Genomic DNA, 19,096 nt, shown 5'->3' on the forward strand with positions numbered 1-19,096 from the left:
ATACAAAACACAGAAAAAACACTGGGCCTTTAAGAGTCTTCCTTCTTCAGGACCCTTATCTGAGCTGAATAGCCCAAAGAGGAAAGGGGGCTGAGGGGCTGAGCATGGCCATCTGTCTGCTCTGGCTCACCACAGGGGGGATTTTAATAGACTTCTCAGACATCTCACCGCACTCTTTACAGCTGGGCTTATATTTTTTTACATTTTAGTCATTTAGCAGATGCTCTTATCCAGAGCGATTTACATTTACATGTTTTAATTTTTAATTTTTTCATACACACTGCAAGGAGGGGTGTTAGGGATGGAGGGGTTGTGTTGGTCACGCAAGGTCAATATCACATCTACATAATTTTGGAAGCAATGCATAGAGAGAGAGAGAGAGGGAGGGGGGGGGGTGAGAGAAAGAGAGCGAGACAGACAGAAACACAGACAGACAGATCGTTTTTTAATTAATTCGATTATGTAAATTGAATAGCGATGGTTTTTAACTTAGATGAAATTGCATCACACCCGTTTTATGATAGGCGTTGCCCCATTGATTTGCGTAATTTGCTATACATTTTCATTTGACTGCGCATCTTATTTTCCAGCTTCTGCTCCAGATGTTCCAACCAATGAAAGCGCTCGGGAAGGAGGAGGCGGAGGCTGGAATTTCAGGGATGCTTGTTATGGCTGTCAAACCACTAGCGATGAGAAAAATATATATTTCCATGTAAAATTCACCCGACTCAAATGTAAAATGGACACAACGGTTGTTCTCATATGGCTTTCTATGGGTATGTATAGATTTATAATGGAAATTTTGAGAACTAGACATGCTTTTTCATGTTATCAATGTTAGCTAGTAGCAAGCTAGCATGCTACAGCTATTTGGTTGGTGGTTTGGTCATTTCTTCCCACTGTCATGGAACAAATAGCTAACGTTAGCTTGCTATCCCGTTATTCGGGGAGAATGGTGCCTTGTCGTTTAAATCTACTTGTATTTATCTAGATAGCAAACGAGCTATTTAGGATATGGTATTGTTAGTTATTAGTAGCTACAATGTAACTATTTTACCATTTGAAGTGATTATAACGTTCTGTTGCAACAATGTTGCTATTCCTCCAAGGATGTGTTGTTGATTAGCATGTTCCTCCAACATCCTGTTTCACGGACACAATGTATCACCTTATTTAGCCCATGTGTTATACATGTAGAATAAACTACCAATACATTACACATAGTACGTATATGCTACAGTATGTCATCAGTCCTGCAATTCATGAGAAAATGTTCTCTTCATCTTGCATTTCTCATATCATTGGGATTTTTTTTTTGGATGACATGTAGCATGGAGTGGAGTTTAGTCTGCTATATGTAGCCTAGGCTATAAAAGCCACATTGAATACTACAGTAATCACGTGTGAAAACATCTTTCCTCACCACATGAATATTATTTAATCACAGCTACAACATTGGGAATTGATTAATTGTGCATTGTGTCTAGATGTGCTAGAAATGAGAGGGAGGCATTCAGTGTTTGAATTAAAATGATAATATTTGACTTTAAAGCGAATAGTAGTTGTTTTGCAAACATATTCTAACCAGTTTGAGAAAAGGTTGAAAATATTACTTTTGTTTGTGTTTGTTAGTTTATTAAGTTTTCATTGTGCATGTCTCCGGTGTCACACATTTTTATGATGTGATTGGAAGAAATAGCCAACTACAGGATAATCTGGGCATGAAGCAGAGAATTGCCATACAAGACTTTGAGTGGGCGTGTGCAGTGGCGCACTTCTTGTGACTCCTCACTGATCCCAGCCACTCATCATAACATGGAGATATGCTCAAGTAGTTCCCCATTAATGGACAAATGCTCAAGTAGTTCCTCATTAATGGACACATTTGTCTTGAATGTAACAGACTGTGGAGTAACCTCTTCTGCTTTGTTTGTAATCTTTGCTCTTCGGTTATTTTAGATTTTTTGAGTCACAGTCTAATCCTGACTAGCCATAATTGTATTATTTTGAGATGCTGTAAATTCGAGATTACTGTAAATTCGAGTTTACTGTAAATTAGCATTTGCTTGGTTACCTAACTACTGTAACTTTTGTATTGTTAAGAGACTTTCAGTTGATAGTAAAAATGTTGATGCTCACTGAGTTTTTACTGCAACTATATCGTCAACCTATAGAGCCCGCCTATCGAGAGACTATGAAAATAATTACATTTTGAAAATCCTACACAATAGCTTACTTCTTCTTTCTAACCTTCTCCAAAAGACCCCATGCCCTGGAGTGAGAAAATATACTCATTGTTACCTCAGTCCAGAATGGTTGTGCTCCAAGTTCAGTCTAGTTACAGTAGGGACGTCTGAGTTTGCTGTGGTCCTCCCGTGCTAGCGACCCCTGCCTATAGAGCCAGACACAGAGCACAGTTTCCCCTGCTAGCGACTACTGCCTATAGAGCCAGACACAGAGCACAGTTTCACTTCCAGGTAGGGTCACTCCAGTCTAGAGAGAGAGACCAAAGGCTAGATCAAGTCTAATAGCGCTCCCATAAATCTGTGTAGTTTTAATGAGAACTAAAAGCACATGCATTCCCCCTTACCGGAAATTACAGACTGATCCACCTCCACCACCTTACACAGCTGATTGAACAGAACAACAGGACAGAGGACATCCCCTTGCTGCCTAGCCAGCCTTTCAACAGACAAGCTCATTTTTTCTTTGTGTGGCCAATGACATTAATAAAGACTATTTCTTGGCTGAGGCTGCTGTGTGCCCAAGGTCGGGTTGGTCCATAAAGGCATAAAAGCGGGTTATCCATTCTGTTAGTGATCTGCAGCAAGGGAACATGCCAAGGTGTGTGTGTTTTGTGTGCGTGTACACTAGCCTATATGCATGCATGTGTGTGTGTGTTAGTATGTTTGTCTGTGTGTGTGTGTGTGTGTGTGTGTGCTTGTGTGTGATGGCTCCCGCGGGATTATCTCGTGGTTAGGGAGTTTAGCATTAACCATTAATGGGTGATGTATTAGAGGAGGCTGTTGGTTCATCATCTCCAGAAGGCCTTGCTGTGCCCACAGAGCCAGGTGTAAGCAGATCTGATGCTATTAGCACACCCTGTCACTAGCTTAGCCAATGATCTCTGCTTTCTTTGGCTGGAGTCTCTCGACTGCGTTCCAAATGGCACCCTATTCCCAATGCTACTGTACTACATTTCACCAGGGCCCATGTGGTTCTGGTCAAAAGTACACTCTTTGTCAGGGCGTCAGTGAAATGCGGTAGGCGAAGTCAAGCGCAGGACACAGAGCTGATCAGAAGACGTACTTTACTCGAAGGTAAAACAAATAACCACAACCTCCACACAGGGAGGGAACAAACCCGCACACTAACGACAGCCGAAACAATAACAAACACACACAGCACACAGTGTAAGACAGAGGGTTAAATAGGGAAGACATCACTACATAATGGGAAACAGGTGTAACCAATAAAGACAGAACAAGTCGATCATCGATACATGGATCGGTAGCAGCTAGTACTCCGGTGACGACGAACGCCGAAGCCTGCCCGAGCAAGGAGGAGGGTCAGCCTTGGCTGAATCCGTGACAGTACCCCCCCTTGACGCGCGGCTCCAGCCGTGCGCCGACCCCGGCCTCGGGGACGGCCAGGAGGACGCGAAGCAGGGCGGGTCGGATGACTCTGGTGGAAATCCCTCAACATGAAGGGATCTAGGATGTCCCTCCTAGGGACCCAGCACCGTTCCTCCGGACCGTACCCCTCCCACTCCACAAAATACTGCAGGCCCCCCACCCGACGCCTCGAATCCAAGATGGAACGGACCGAGTACGCCGGAGCCCCCTCGATGTCCAGTGGGGGCGGAGGAACCTCCCGTACTTCAGACTCCTGGAGTGGACCAGCTACTACCGGCCTGAGGAGAGACACATGGAACGAGGGGTTAATACGGTAATTCATAGGAAGTTGTAACCTATAACAAACCTTGTTCAATCTCCTTAGGACTTTAAATGGCCCCACAAACCGCCGACCCAGCTTCCAGCAGGGCAGGCGAAGGGGCAGGTTTCGGGTCGAGAGCCAGACCCGATCCCCCGGTGCATACACCGGGGCCTCACTGCGGTGGCGATCGGCGCTCGCCTTTTGTCGCCTGATAGCCCGCTGCAGGTGTACATGAGCAGCGTTCCAGGTCTCTTCCGAGCGCCGAAACCACTCATCTACCGCAGGAGCTTCGATCTGGCTCTGATGCCAAGGTGCCAGGACCGGCTGATAACCTAACACACACTGGAAAGGCGTAAGGTTAGTAGAGGAGTGGCAGAGTGAGTTTTGGGCTATCTCTGCCCAGGGGATATAACCCGACCACTCCCCCTGCTGGTCCTGGCAATAGGACCTCAGAAACCTACCCACATCCTGGTTAACTCTCTCAACCTGCCCATTACTCTCAGGGTGAAAACCTGAGGAAAGGCTAATCGAGACCCCCAGACGTTCCATGAACGCCCTACAGACTCTAGAGGTGAACTGGGGACCCCGTTCCGACACAATATCCTCAGGTACCCCGTAGTGCCGGAAGACGTGTGTAAACAGGGCTTCAGCAGTTTGTAGGGCTGTAGGGAGACCTGGCATAGGAATGATACGGCAGGCCTTCGAAAACCGATCCACAATGACCAGGATCGTGGTGTTCCCCTGCGAGGGGGGAAGGTCCGTCACAAAGTCCACCGATAGGTGGGACCATGGCCGTTGTGGAATGGGTAGGGGTTGTAATTTCCTCCCACATCACCGGTGCCACCAGACACGACGCCGGGAGTATGGGAGCGGGCTCAATGGACCTCTCCTCTGTGTCATACAGTTGGGACAGGGCGTCTGCCTTAGCGTTCTAGGAACCTGGTCTGTAAGTGAGAGTAAACACAAATGGAGTGAAGAACATGGCCCACCTTGCCTGACGAGGGTTCAACCTCCTCGCCGCCCGGATGTACTCCAGGTTACGATGGTCAGTCAAAATGAGAAAAGGGTGTTTAGCCCCCTCAAGCCAATGCCTCCACACCTTCAGGGCTTGAACCACAGCTAACAGCTCCCGGTCCCCCACATCATAACTGCGCTCTGCCGGACTGAGCTTCTTAGAAAAGAAAGCACAGGGGCGGAGTTTTGGTTGCGTACCCGAGTGCTGAGACAGTACAGCACCGATCCCAGCCTCGGACGCATCCACCTCAACCTGGAATGCCAAGGAAGGATCCGGATGAGCCAGCACCGGAGCCGAAGTAAACAGATCCTTCAGATGCGTAGCAGTGCAGTCCTGTTCTTGTCGTGTGTCTGTAAATAGCCTGTAAATACCCTGTTTTTTTTGTATTTCTCGTACATATTTCCCTATCAGACTTTTCATCCTTCTACAAAATATACTTTCCTGCAACCCGCCTCACTCAATGTGGAACGGATTCTATTATTGACTTACCTTTTATCTAGAATCTCCAGTTGAAACTAGCTAGCCAGCTAACTAGCTACTTGCTATTAGCCACAGTTAGCGGTATTTCACCCAGAACATTGGATTTTTCTGCCGGAACAATTTAATCACTGGACATTAATCACCGGATCGCAACTAGCTCTCGGTCTACCGGACGGGAGTAGCCAGCTAACTAGCTAGTTGCTATTAGCTACCGTTAGCGGTTTTTCACCATTGTCCGTGGCCTGCACCACCTACCAGCCAGCTCTAGCCTGGACTATTATTCGGCCAGTCTGCACTGTCTGCACAGCGCGTTATCGACTGTCACGGTCGTCTATGTCGTCCAAGTATGACCAAGGCGCAACGTGTCCAAGAAACATGACTTTATTTAGCAAAGTAACCAAAATCCAAAACAAAAGACGACTCAATGAAGTCCACGGTACACAGACCGAAAACGGAACAAAAACCCACAAAGACAAGGTGAAAACACACAGTTTAAATATGGCTCCCAATCAGAGATAACGAGCCGACAGCTGACACTCGTTACCTCCGATTGGGAGTCATATGACTAACAAGAACACTCTAAACATAGAAATGAACAACTAGAAAACCCAACATAGAAATACACCCAAAAGAAAATGAACAACCCTGGCTCAATAATCAAAGTCCATGGAGCCAGAGTGTCACAGTACCCCCCCCTAAAGGTGGGAACTCCGGGCGCACCAGCATACAGTCTAGGGGAGGGTCTGGGTGGGCGTCTGTCCATGGTGGCGGCTCTGGCACTGGTCGTGGTCCCCACCCCACCATAGTCACTACCCGCTTACGTAGCCTCCTCCAAATGACCACCCCCCAACTAAACCCCACAGGATTAAGGGGCAGCACTGGACTAAGAGGCATCACCGGACTCAGGGGCAGCACCGGACTAAGGGGCAGCACCGGGCTAAGGGGCAGCACCGGGCTAAGGGGCAGCACCGGACTCAGGGGCAGCACCGGACTAAGGGGCAGCACCGGGCTAAGGGGCAGCACCGGGCTAAGGGGCAGCACCGGACTAAGGGGCAGCACCGGACTGAATGGCGGATCCTGGCTGGCTGGCTCTGGCGGATCCTGGCTGGACGGCTCTGGCGGATCCTTGCTGGACGGCTCTGGCGGATCCTGGCTGGACGGCTCTGGCGGATCCTGGCTGGACGGCTCATGGCTGGCTGACGGATCTGGCTGCTCATGGCTGGCTGACGGATCTGGCTGCTCATGGCTGGCTGACGGATCTGGCTGATCCCGTCTGGCGGAACGCTCTGGCTGATCCCGTCTGGCGGAAGGCTCTGGCTGATCCTGTCTGGCGGAAGGCTCTGGCTGATCCTGTCTGGCGGAAGGCTCTGGCTGATCCTGTCTGGCGGAAGGCTCTGGCTGATCCTGTCTGGCGGAAGGCTCTAGCGGCTCCTGTCTGGCGGAAGGCTCTAGCGGCTCCGGTCTGGCGGACGGCTCTGAAGGCTCATGGCAGACGGGCGGCTTTGCAGGTTCAGTACAGACGGGCGGCTTTAGCGCCGTTGGGCAGACGGGCAGTTCAAGCGCCGTTGGGCAGACGGGCAGTTCAGGCGCCGTTGGGCAGACGGGCAGTCCAGGCGCCGTTGGGCAGACGGGCAGTTCAGGCGCCGTTGGGCAGACGGGCAGTTCAGGCGCCGTTGGGCAGACGGGCAGTTCAGGCGCCGTTGGGCAGACGGGCAGTTCAGGCGCCGTTGGGCAGACGGCAGACTCTGGCCGTCTGAGGCGCACCTTAGGCCTGGCGCGTAGTGCCGGAACTGGAGGTACCGGGCTGAGGACACGCATCTCAGGGCTAGTGCGGGGAGAAGGAACAGGCCGGACCGGGCTGGCGACGCGCACCGTAGACTTGGTGCGGGTGGCAGGAACAGGCCGGACCGGGCTGGCGACGCGCACCGTCAGTTTGGTGCGAGTGGCAGGAACAGGCCGGGTCGGGCTGTCGACGCACACCGTATCCTTGGTGCGTGGAGCAGGAACAGGCCGGGCAGGGCTGTCGACGCACACCGTATCCATGGTGCGTGGAGCAGGAACAGGCCGGGCAGGGCTGGCGACGCACACCGTGGGCTTGATGCGTGGAGTAGGAACAGGCCGGTCCGTACTGGGAACACACACCACTGGCTTTAACTGGGGATCAGGAACGGGCCGGACCGGACTGGTAACACACATCAGTCTCTCACGCCGTGCCGCAACAACTTCCCTTCCTCTACTCGCCAATGGCTCCCGTAATCCGATAGCCTTCTCTCCACGTCTCCCTGTAGCAGCCTCCTGCTGCCCAGCCGCCCAAGCCATGTGCCCCCCCCCAAATTTTTTTTGGGGTTGCCTCCCGTCCTTCCGACGATGGCCCTGCCGATGCCGTTGCTCCTCTCGCCGTCGCCTCTCCACCGTCTCGTTCCATGGTCGGCGATCCATACCATCCAGGATCTCCTCCCAAGTCCAGGACCCTTTACCGTCCAACAGTTCCTCCCATGTCCAGACCCTTTGCTCCTGGACGCGCTGCTTGGTCCTTTTATGGTGGGTTTTTCTGTCACGGTCGTCTATGTCGTCCAAGTATGACCAAGGCGCAACGTGTCCAAGAAACATGACTTTATTTAGCAAAGTAACCAAAATCCAAAACAAAAGACGACTCAATGAAGTCCACGGTACACAGACCGAAAACGGAACAAAAACCCACAAAGACAAGGTGAAAACACACAGTTTAAATATGGCTCCCAATCAGAGATAACGAGCCGACAGCTGACACTCGTTACCTCCGATTGGGAGTCATATGACTAACAAGAACACTCTAAACATAGAAATGAACAACTAGAAAACCCAACATAGAAATACACCCAAAAGAAAATGAACAACCCTGGCTCAATAATCAAAGTCCATGGAGCCAGAGTGTCACATCGACCCAGAACATATCAGTTTTTCTGCCGGAATCACTGAATCACTGGACCTTTAACACCGGATTCATCGCTACCAGCTAGCTGCAACAAAATGGACGTTGTGGTTTGGCTAATCAGCCTGAGCTAGGCCCCTCTCCCGGCTATCTACCTCTCTGTCAACCGGACGGGACCACCTAGTGTTGACACGGAGCCCCGCCGATCCAACACGACTGGTCTGCAGACGAAATCGTCTGATGTGGTTACAACAGGCTTCCCGTTACGACGTCGACCACGAAGATTCCATCTGCTAGCCCCGGCCCGCTAGCACACGCTAGCCGTGACCTCTTGCTTGCTAGTGCTTTAGCAGCCCCCAAACTACCTCCGAACTATCCTATTGCTGTTCACCGGACCTTATGATAACTCAGCTATACAGCTGATGCCTGCTGGACTGTTCCTTTTTACGGTACCGCATCCTGTTTATGTTTAGCCTCAGCCCAAACTGTGTCGCCATTACCAGCTGTTGTCTTAGCTCTCTCAAATTACACCTGTGATTGCTTTATGCCTCTCTCCCATGTCAATATGGTTTGCTTATTGCTGTTTCGGTTATTTCTTATTGTACTATTTCAATGTAGATCCCCCAGCCCAGCTAAACCTGCCTTAGATAGCTCCTTTGTCCCACCCCCCATACACGCGGAGACCGACTCAATCGGTGCCTCCAGTGATGCTATCTCTTTCATTGTTACCCAACGCTTAGGTTTACCTCCACTTTACTCATATCCTTCCATATCCTTGTCTGTACATAATGCCCTGAATCTTTTCTACAACGCCCGGAAATCTGCCCCCTTTATTCTATGTACCCAACGCACTAGAAGACCAGTTCTTAAAGCCTTTAGCCGTATCCTTATTCTAGTCCTCCTCTATTCCTCTGGTGATGTAGAGGCTAACCCAGGCCCTGCAGCCCTCAGTATCACTACTACTCCCCAGTTGCTATCATTTGTTGACTTCTGTAACCGTAAAAACCTTGGTTTCTTGCATGTTAATATCAGAAGTCTCCTTCCTAAGTTTGAGTTATTCACTGCGTTAGCACACTCCGCCAACCCTGATGTTCTAGCAGTCTCTGAATCCTGGCTTAGGAAGGCCACAAAAAAATCTGAAATTTCCATCCCCAACTATAACATTTTCTGTCTAGATAGAACTGCCAAAGGGGGTAGAGTTGCAATCTACTGTAGAGATAGCATGCAGAGCTCTATCATACTATCCAGGTCTGTGCCCAAACAGTTTGAGCTTCTACTTCTAAAAATCCACCTTTCCAGAAATAAGTCTCTCACTGTTGCCGCTTGCTACAGACGCCCCTCAGCCCCCAGCTGTGCCCTGGACACCATATGTGAATTGATTGCCCCCCATTTATCCTCAGAGTTCATACTGCTTGGTGACCTAAACTGGGATATGCTTAACACCCCGGCCATCCTACAATCCAAACTAGATGCCCTCAATCTCACACAAATTATCAACGAACCTACCAGGTACAACCCTAAATCCGTAAACATGGGTACCCTCATAGATATCATCCTGACTAACTTACCCTCTAAATACACCTCCGCTGTCTTCAACCAGGATCTCAGCGATCACTGCCTTATTGCCTGCGTCCGTAACGGGTCCGCGGTCAAACGACCACCCCTCATCACTGTCAAACGCTCCCTAAAACACTTTAGCGAGCAGGCCTTCCTAATTGACCTGGCCCAGGTATCCTGGATGGATATAGATCTCATTCCGTCAGTAGAGGATGCCTGGTTGTTCTTTAAAAGTAATTTCCTCTCAATCTTAAATAAACATGCCCCATTCAAAAAATACAAAATTAAGAACAGATATAGCCCCTGGTTCTCCTCAGACTTGACTGCCCTTGACCAGCACAAAAACATCCTGTGGCGTACTGCATTAGCATCAAATAGCCCCCGCGATATGCAACTTTTCAGGGAAGTTAGGAACCAATATACACAAGCAGTCAGGAAAGCAAAGGCTAACTTTTTCAAACAGAAATTTGCATCCTGTAGCACTAACTCCAAAAAGTTTTGGGACACTGTAAAGTCCATGGAGAATAAGAGCACTTCCTCCCAGCTGCCCACTGCACTGAGGCTAGGAAACACTATCACCACCGATAAATCTACAATAATCGAGAATTTCAACAAGCATTTTGCTACGGCTGGCCATGCGTTCCACCTGGCTACCACTACCCCGGCCACCAGCTCTGCACCCTCCGCTGCAACTTGCCCATGCCCCCCCCGCTTCTCCCTCACACAAATTCAGACAGCTGATGTTCTGAAAGAGCTGCAAAATCTGGACCCCTACAAATCAGCTGGGCTAGACAATCTGGACCATTTCTTTCTAAAACTAGCCGCCGAAATTGTCGCAACCCCTATTACTAGCCTGTTCAACCTCTCTTTCGTAACATCTGAGATCCCCAGAGATTGGAAAGCTGCCGCGGTCATCCCCCTCTTCAAAGTGGGTGACACTCTAGATCCAAACTGTTACAGACCTATATCCATCCTGCCCTGCCTTTCGAAAGTATTTGAAAGCCAAGTTAACAAACAGATCACCGACCATTTCGAATCCCACCGCACCTTCTCCGCTATGCAATCCGGTTGCCGAGCTGGTCATGGGTGCACTTCAGCCACGCTCATGGTCCTAAACGATATTATAACCGCGATCGATAATAAACAGTACTGTGCAGCCGTCTTCATCGACCTGGCCAAGGCTTTCGACTCTGTCAACCACCGCATTCTTATTGGCAGACTAAATAGCCTTGGTTTCTTAAATGACTGCCTCGCCTGGTTCACCAACTACTTCTCAGATAGAGTTCAATGTGTCAAATCGGAGGGCCTGTTGTCTGGACCTATGGCAGTCTCTATGGGGGTGCCACAGGGTTCAATTCTTGGGCCGACTCTTTTCTCCGTGTATATCAATGATGTCGCTCTTGCTGCTGGTGACTCTCAGATCCACCTCTACGCAGACGACACCATTTTGTATACATCTGGCCCTTCATTGGACACTGTGTTAACAAACCTCCAAACGAGCTTCAATGACATACAACACTCCTTCAGTAGCCTCCAACTGCTCTTAAACACTAGTAAAACTAAATGCATGCTCTTCAATCGAACGCTGCTGGCACCCGCCCACCCGACTAGAATCACTACTCTTGACGGGTCTGACCTAGAGTATGTGGACAACTACAAATACCTAGGTGTTTGGTTAGACTTTAAACTCTCCTTCCAGACTCACATTAAGAATCTCCAATCCAAAGTTAAATCTAGAATCGGCTTCCTATTTCGCAACAAAGCCTCCTTCACTCATGCTGCCAAACATGCCCTCGTAAAACGGACTATCCTACCGATCCTTGACTTCGGCGATGTCATTTACAAAATAGCCTCCAACACTCTACTCAGCAAATTGGATGTAGTCTATCACAGTGCCATCCATTTTGTCTCCAAAGCCCCATACACTACCCACCACTGTGACCTGTACGCTCTTGTTGGCTGGTCCTCACTACATGTTTGTCGTCAAACCCACTGGCTCCAAGCCATCTATAAATCACTGCTAGGCAAATCCCCGCCTTATCTTAGCTCATTGGTCACCATAGCAACACCCACCCGTAGTCTGCGCTCCAGCAGGTATATCTCACTGGTCATCCCCAAAGCCAACACCTCCTTTGGCTGCCATTCCTTCCAGTTCTCTGCTGCCAATGACTGGAACGAATTGCAAAAATCTCTGAAGCTGGAGACTCTTATCTCCCTCACTAACTTTAAGCATCAGTTGTCAGAGCACCTTACCGATCACTGCACCTGTACACAGCCCATCTGAAATTAGCCCACCCAACTACCTCATCCCTATATTGTTATTTATTTTGCTCATTTGCACCCCAGTATCTCTATTTGCACATAATCTCTTGCACATCTATCATTCCAGTGTTAATACTAATTGTAATTATTTTGCACTATAGCCTATTTATTGCCTTACCTCCATAACTTGCTACATTTGCACACACTGTATATATATTTTCTGTTGTATTTTTTGACTTTATGTTTTGTTTTACCCCATATGTAACTCTGTGTTGTTGTTTTTATCGCACTTCTTTGCTTTATCTATGTTCTCAACTGGCTTACCTGGTTAAATAAAGGTGAAATAAAATAAAAATAAAAATAAATGCCTAAAAGCCCTGTCCGCCTCAGCTGACCACTGCAGACGCACCGGCCCTCCCTTTAGCAAGGAGGTAATGGGAGCCGCTACCTGCCCAAAGCCCCGGATAAACCTCCGGTAGTAATTGGCAAACCCCATCTCATCAACAAACGATTGGAAGACTGAAGGAGCATTCATCAGACCGTATGGCATGACGAGGTACTCATAGTGCCCCGAGGTGGTACTAAATGCTGTCTTCCACTCATCTCCCTCCCGGATACGCACCAGGTTGTACGCGCTCCTGAGATCCAATTTAGTGAAGAAGTGCGCCCCGTGCAATGACTCCGTCATACTAGCAATCAGAGGTAATGGATAGCTATATTTTATTGTGATCTGATTTAGGCCACGGTAGTCAATGCACGGGCGTAAACCACCATCCTTCTTCTTCACAAAAAGGAAGTGGACGGCCGAATGTATCCCTGTCTCAGAGATTCGGTGACATATGTTTCCATAGCCGCCGTCTCCTTCTGTGACAGAGGATACACGTGACTCCGGGGAAGCGCAGCGCCTACCTGGAGCTTTATCGCACAATCCCCTTGTCGATGGGGTGGTAATTGAGTCGCCTTCTTTTTACTGAAGGCGAGATCCAAATCGGCATATTCAGGCGGAATGTGCATTGTGGGAACCTGGTTCGGACTTTCCACCGTAGTTGCCCCTACGGAAACACCTACACACCTCCCCAAGCACTGATTAGACCATCCCTTGAGAGCCCTCTGTTGCCATGAAATAGTGGGGTCATGAGAGGTTAACCAGGGAAGCCCCAACACCACGGGAAACGCAGGAGAATCAATCAGATATAGACTAATTATTTCCTCATGCCCCTCCTGCGTCTTCATCCTGAGGGGCGCTGTGACTTCCCTAATCAGACCTGACCCTAAAGGCCCCTAAAAAAAATAGGGTAGGGCACTTCGACTGGCACAATAGGAATCCCTAACTTACGGGTAAACTGACGATCAATGAAGTTCCCAGCTGCGCCTGAATCTACTAGCGCTTTATGCTGGGAATGAGAAGAAAACTCGGGAAACACAACATTCATACACATATGCGCAACAGGGAGCTCTGGGTGAGTTGGGTGCCTACTCACCTGAAACGGTTCATCAGTGCGCTGCCTACTGCCTTGACTCCTTGGAGGCCCAGCACCGACCAGCAGTGTGTCCTCTACGGCCACAGTTGGTGCAGGGGACGGTCCCTCTACTGGTCTCCCTCATAGCAGCACCTCCAAGCTCCAAAGGGGTAGGGTCGGAGGTGCTGGGGGATGGAATGGACGGCCCCTGATCCGGACTTCCGCGGGTAGCCAACAGGTTATCCAGTCGAATCGACATGTCCACCAGTTGGCCCAGGTTTAGGTTGGTGTCCCTGCAGGCCAATTCCCGACGAACGTCCTCCCTCAAACTACAGCGGTAGTGGTCGATGAGGGCCCTCTCATTCCATCCTGCGCTGGCAGCCAGAGTCCGAAAGTCCAGTGCGAATTCCTGCGCGCTCCTCTTCCCCTGTCTGAGGTGGAATTGACGCTCACCCGCCGCTCTCCCCTCTGGTGGATGATCGAATACCGCCCTAAAGCGGCGGGTGAACTCTGCATAGCTGACAGTTGCAGCGTCTATTCCCCCCCACTCGGCGTTGGCCCACTCCAGCGCTTTACCGGACAGACAGGAGATGAGGGCGGACACGCTCTCGTATCCCGAGGGAGCCGGGTGGATGGTTGCCAGGTAGAGCTCTACCTGGAGCAGAAAACCCTGACACCCGGCAGCTGTACCGTCATAAGCCCTCGGGAGCGAGAGCCGAATCCCACTGGACCCAGGAGGTGAAGCGATGGATATCGGTGTAGGTGGTGGTGTAATCGGAGGAGGTATAGGAAGACCTCCTCTCTCCCATCTTGTTCACCACTCGTTCCATGGCGGTGCCGAGAGCCTGGATCATGGCCGCTTGTTGTTGTACGCGTTCCTCCATCGATCCGGCTGGCATACTCCATGTAGATCGTGTGTGTTTCTGTCAGGGCTTCAGTGAATTGCGGTAGGCGAAGTCAAGTGCAGGACACAGAGCTGATCAGAAGACATACTTTACTCGAAGGTAAAACAAATAACCACAACCTCCACACAGGGAGGGAACAAACCCGCACACTAACGACAGCCGAAACAATAACAAACACACACAGCACACAGTGTAAGACAGAGGGTTAAATAGGGAAGACATCACTACATCATGGGAAACAGGTGTAACCAATAAAGACAGAACAAGTCGAACATCGATACATGGATCGGTAGCAGCTAGTACTCCGGTGACAACGAACGGAGGGACAGCCTCAGCTGAATCCGTGACACTCTTAGAAAAAAGGGTTCCTAAAGGGTTCTTTGGCTGTCCCCATAGGAGAACCCTTTTGGGTTCCAGGTCTACATGGAACCAAAAGGGTTCTCCTATGGGGACAGCGAAGAACCCTTTTAGGATCTAGATAGCACTTTTTTTCTAAGAGTGTAGTGCATTATGTAGGGAATAGGGTGTCATTTAGGATGCGCCCTCTTGGAGCCTCTAAGAAATAGACTGACGGCATCCTGGGGAAGGCCATCTGGGCTGACACATAGAAATTGAATTTGGAATGTTGACTTGAATGGGGATTTCCATTCTAGTAAGTCTCATTCTATGGGCTGACACATCTGTGGGCAATGTGTGTTAATTAAACTGCATCAAGTGTCTCTGAAAGGAGGGGTCGATGCTTGACCTTGGCTGTGGCTGTGACCACCATGGGATTTGTAGTGTGACGCCTAATAGAATAATATGCTTAAGTGTGATTTAAGAGAGGGTCACTGAAAGACCTGGACTGCTTCCAAAATGGCACCCTATATAGTGAACTACTGTTGACCAGGGCCCATAGGGACAGTGCACTATTTAAGGACTAGGGTGCCATTTGGGATGCAACATTTGGTTTATGGTGTGCTGATATTGGAACATTCAGCTAGCTACAGGAGTAGCCTAGATCATAGCTCGATGTGCAGTAGTGGTTGCCGGGCAGGGTTGCCGGGCATGTTCTATTTCAATGGCTGATTATTTCACATCTATACAACCGTTTAGATCACTGACCTCCTTTTTCTGTGAACAGGTCCCCGGGGACAAAGGACATCTGGGACACTTTAATGTTTTGTGTTTCGCTTCAGATGGGGATCATAGATCTGTTTGGTTAAAGGTAGGCCTACACCTGAGGGCATTTTAAAATCTGTTTGTCAAAGTCCACTGAGACATTTGTTCACTGTCTGATTTTGATTGGGCTTCAGACAACTGTGTGTACTGGATAGGACGTAGGCTAGCGTCTGTGTGTCGTGTTACCTTAATCTGACTGTGCCGTCTGTAATGTCTTCTGTACCAGAGTGGTTGAACCCTTTATGTGGACTCTTGGTGTGTTTATCATAACTACATTTAACTGAAGATTATGGTCCGGTTTCCCGGACGCAGATTAAGCCTAGTCCTGGACTAAAAAGCATGTTCATTCTCCATTGAAGGTGATTTTTAGTCCAGTTAGGAGTAGGCCTAATCTGTGTCCCAGTATATCATAACAATGATGAAGAATGAAGATGATGATGGTAACATGTTTTTCAGTAGGGATTAGGGACCTACACTATATATACAAAAGTATGTGGACACCCCTTCAAATTAGTGGATTTGGCTATTTCAGCCACACACGTTGCTGACAGGTGTATACAATTGAGCACAGCCATGCAATCTCCGTAGACAAACATTGGCAGTAGAATGGCCTTACTGAAGAGCTCAGTGACTTTCAACATGGCACCATCATAGGACGCCATCTTTCCAACAAGTCAGTTTGTCAAATTTCTGCCCTGCTAGAGCTGCCCCGGTCAACTGTAAGTGCTGTTATTGTGAAGTGGAAACGACTAGGAGCAACAACGGCTCAGCCACGAAGTGGTAGGCCACACAAGCTCACAGAACGGGACCGCAGAGTGCTGAAGCTCGGTTGCAACACTCACTACCAAGTTCCAAACTGCCTCTGGAAGCAACGTCAGCACAATAACTGTTTGTCAGGAGCTTCATGAAATGGGTTTCTTTGTCAGAGCAGCCGCACACAAGCCTAAATTCACCATGGACAATGCCAGGCGTCGGCTGGAGTGGTGTAAAGCTCGCCACCATTGGACTCTGGAGCAGTGGAAACAGGTTCTCTGGAATGATGACTCATGCGTCACCATCTGGGTTTGGCGGATGCCAGGAGAACGGTACCTCCCCGAATGCATAGTGCCAACTGTAACGTTTGGTGGAGGAGGAATAGTGGTCTGGGGCTGTTTTTCATGGTTCGAGCTAGGCCCCTTAGTTCCAGTGAAGGAAATCTTAACGCTACAGCATACAATGACATTCTAGACGATTCTGTGCTTCTATCTTTGTGGCAACAGTTTGGGGAAGGCCCTTTCCTGTTTCAGCATGACAATGCCCCCGTGCACAAAGCGTATCTGTGTCAACGATCAAGAGAAGACTTCACCAGAGTAAATACAGAGGGTTTACCACAAGATGTAAACCATTGGTAAGCCTCAAAAACAGGAAGACCAGATTAGAGTTTACCATAAAAACATCTAAAAAAGCCTTTACAGTTCTGGAACAACATCCCATGGACAGATGAGACAAAGATCAACTTGTACCAGAATGATGGGAAGAGAAGAGTATGGAGAAGGGAAGGAACTTCTCATGATCCGAAGCATACCACCTCATCTGTGAGGCATAGTGGAGGTAGTGTTATGGCGTGGGCATGTATGGCTGCCAATGGAACTGGTTCCCTTGTATTTATTGATTATGTGACTGCTGACAAAAGCAGCAGGATGAACTCTGAAGTGTTTAGGGCTATATTATCTGCTCCGATTCAGCCAAATGCTTCAAAACTCATTGGATGGTGCTTCACAGTGCAGATGGACAATGACCCGAAGCATACTGCAAAAGCAACCCAATACTTTTTTAAGGCAAAGAAGTGGAATGTTCTGCAATGGCCAAGTCAATCACCTGACCTGAGTCCAATTGAGCATGCATTTCACTTGCTGAAGGCAAAACTGAAGGCAAAACACCCCAAAAACAAGCAGGAACTGAAGACAGCTGCAGTAAAGGCCTGGCAGAACATCACCAGGGAAGAAACCCAGCATCTGGTGATGTCTATGGGTTCCAGACTTTAGGCAGTCATTGACTGCAAAGGATTTGCAACCAAGTATTAAAACTCACAATTTAATTTATGATTATGTTAGTTTGTTCAATTACTTTTAAGCCCCTAAAATTGGGGGGCTATGTATAAAAATTGTTGTAATTCCTACACGGTTCATACAATAATTTTGACAAAACCCGTAAAGTAAAGATAAAAGTCTACACTTAAAGCACATCTTGATTGTTTCCTTTCAAATCTATTGTGGTGGCGTACACAACCAAAATGATGCAAATTGTGTCACTGTCCAAATACTTATGGACCTGACTGTACTTTTGGTCATGTAGTGTATGTTCAGCTCTTCCAGGCTCCAATTGCTGCTAATGGAGTTGAAGTTATTTGTCTGCAGTCATGAACAGTGGAGCTGTCTCTCTCTTTGACACACACACACACACACACACACACACACACACACACACACACACACACACACACACACACACACACACACACACACACACACACACACACACACACACACACACACACACACACACACAGCACACACACACACACACACACACACAAACACACTCCCACACACACACACACACACACACACACACACACACATACACACACACACACACACACACACACACACACACACACACAAACACACACACACACACACACACACAAGCACACACAATCACACACACACACACACACACACACACACACAAACACAAGCACACACACACACACACATACACACACACTGTACTGCAGTTCTCCCCTCCCTCCCTTCCCAGCGCACTCCCTTTCCCATAGTGATAAAAGACGTAGCTCCACTGGAGGAGGAGGGAGGAGAAAAAGAGAGAAACCAGAGAAGAAGAGGAGGAGGAGAGAGGAGGGGGAGGTAGAGGAGAGAGGAGGGGGGGTATAGGTAGAGGAGGGGGAGGGGGAGGGGGGAGGTAGAGGAGAGAGGAGGGGGAGGTAGAGGAGGGGGAGGTAGAGGAGGGGAGGGGAGGTAGAGGAGGGGGAGGTAGAGGAGAGGGGGAGGTAGAGGAGGGGAGGTAGAGGGAGAGGAGGGTGAGGTAGAGGAGAGAGGAGGGGGAGGTAGAGGAGAGAGGAGGGGGAGGTAGAAGAGGGGGAGGTAGAGGGAGAGGAGGGGGATGTAGAGGGGAGAGGAGGGGGAGGTAGAGGAGGTAGAGGAGAGAGGAGGGGGAGGTAGAGGGAGAGGGGGGAGGTAGAGGAGAGAGGAGGGGGAGGTAGAGGAGGTAGAGGAGAGAGGAGGGGGAGGTAGAGGAGAGAGGAGGGGGAGGTAGAGGAGAGAGGAGGGGGAGGTAGAGGGAGAGAGGAGGGGGAGGTAGAGGGAGAGGAGGGGAGGTAGAGGAGAGAGGAGGGGGAGGTAGAGGA

General features: G+C 49.2%; 1 protein-coding gene across 5 annotated transcripts in view; it reads left to right on the forward strand.

The window, feature by feature from the left end:
• The first annotated feature begins 603 nt into the window (after positions 1 to 603).
• The window catches only part of LOC121572090 (epsilon-sarcoglycan), a 36,485-nt gene continuing 17,992 nt past the window's right edge, over positions 604 to 19,096 (forward strand). For 3 of the 5 annotated variants that reach the window (XM_041883991.2, XM_041883994.1, XM_041883992.1), the window contains exon 1: positions 605 to 776. In XM_041883991.2, the coding sequence (XP_041739925.1) occupies positions 740 to 776 (37 nt within the window). In that variant the 5' untranslated portion in view covers positions 605 to 739. Of the gene's footprint in view, positions 777 to 15,649; positions 15,734 to 19,096 lie in introns of all 5 variants that reach the window. The other 2 variants (XM_041883995.1, XM_041883993.1) reach the window with 2 other exon arrangements.

The sequence above is a fragment of the Coregonus clupeaformis genome, chromosome 8 (genome assembly GCF_020615455.1).
Source record: "Coregonus clupeaformis isolate EN_2021a chromosome 8, ASM2061545v1, whole genome shotgun sequence".
NCBI lineage: Eukaryota > Metazoa > Chordata > Actinopteri > Salmoniformes > Salmonidae > Coregonus > Coregonus clupeaformis.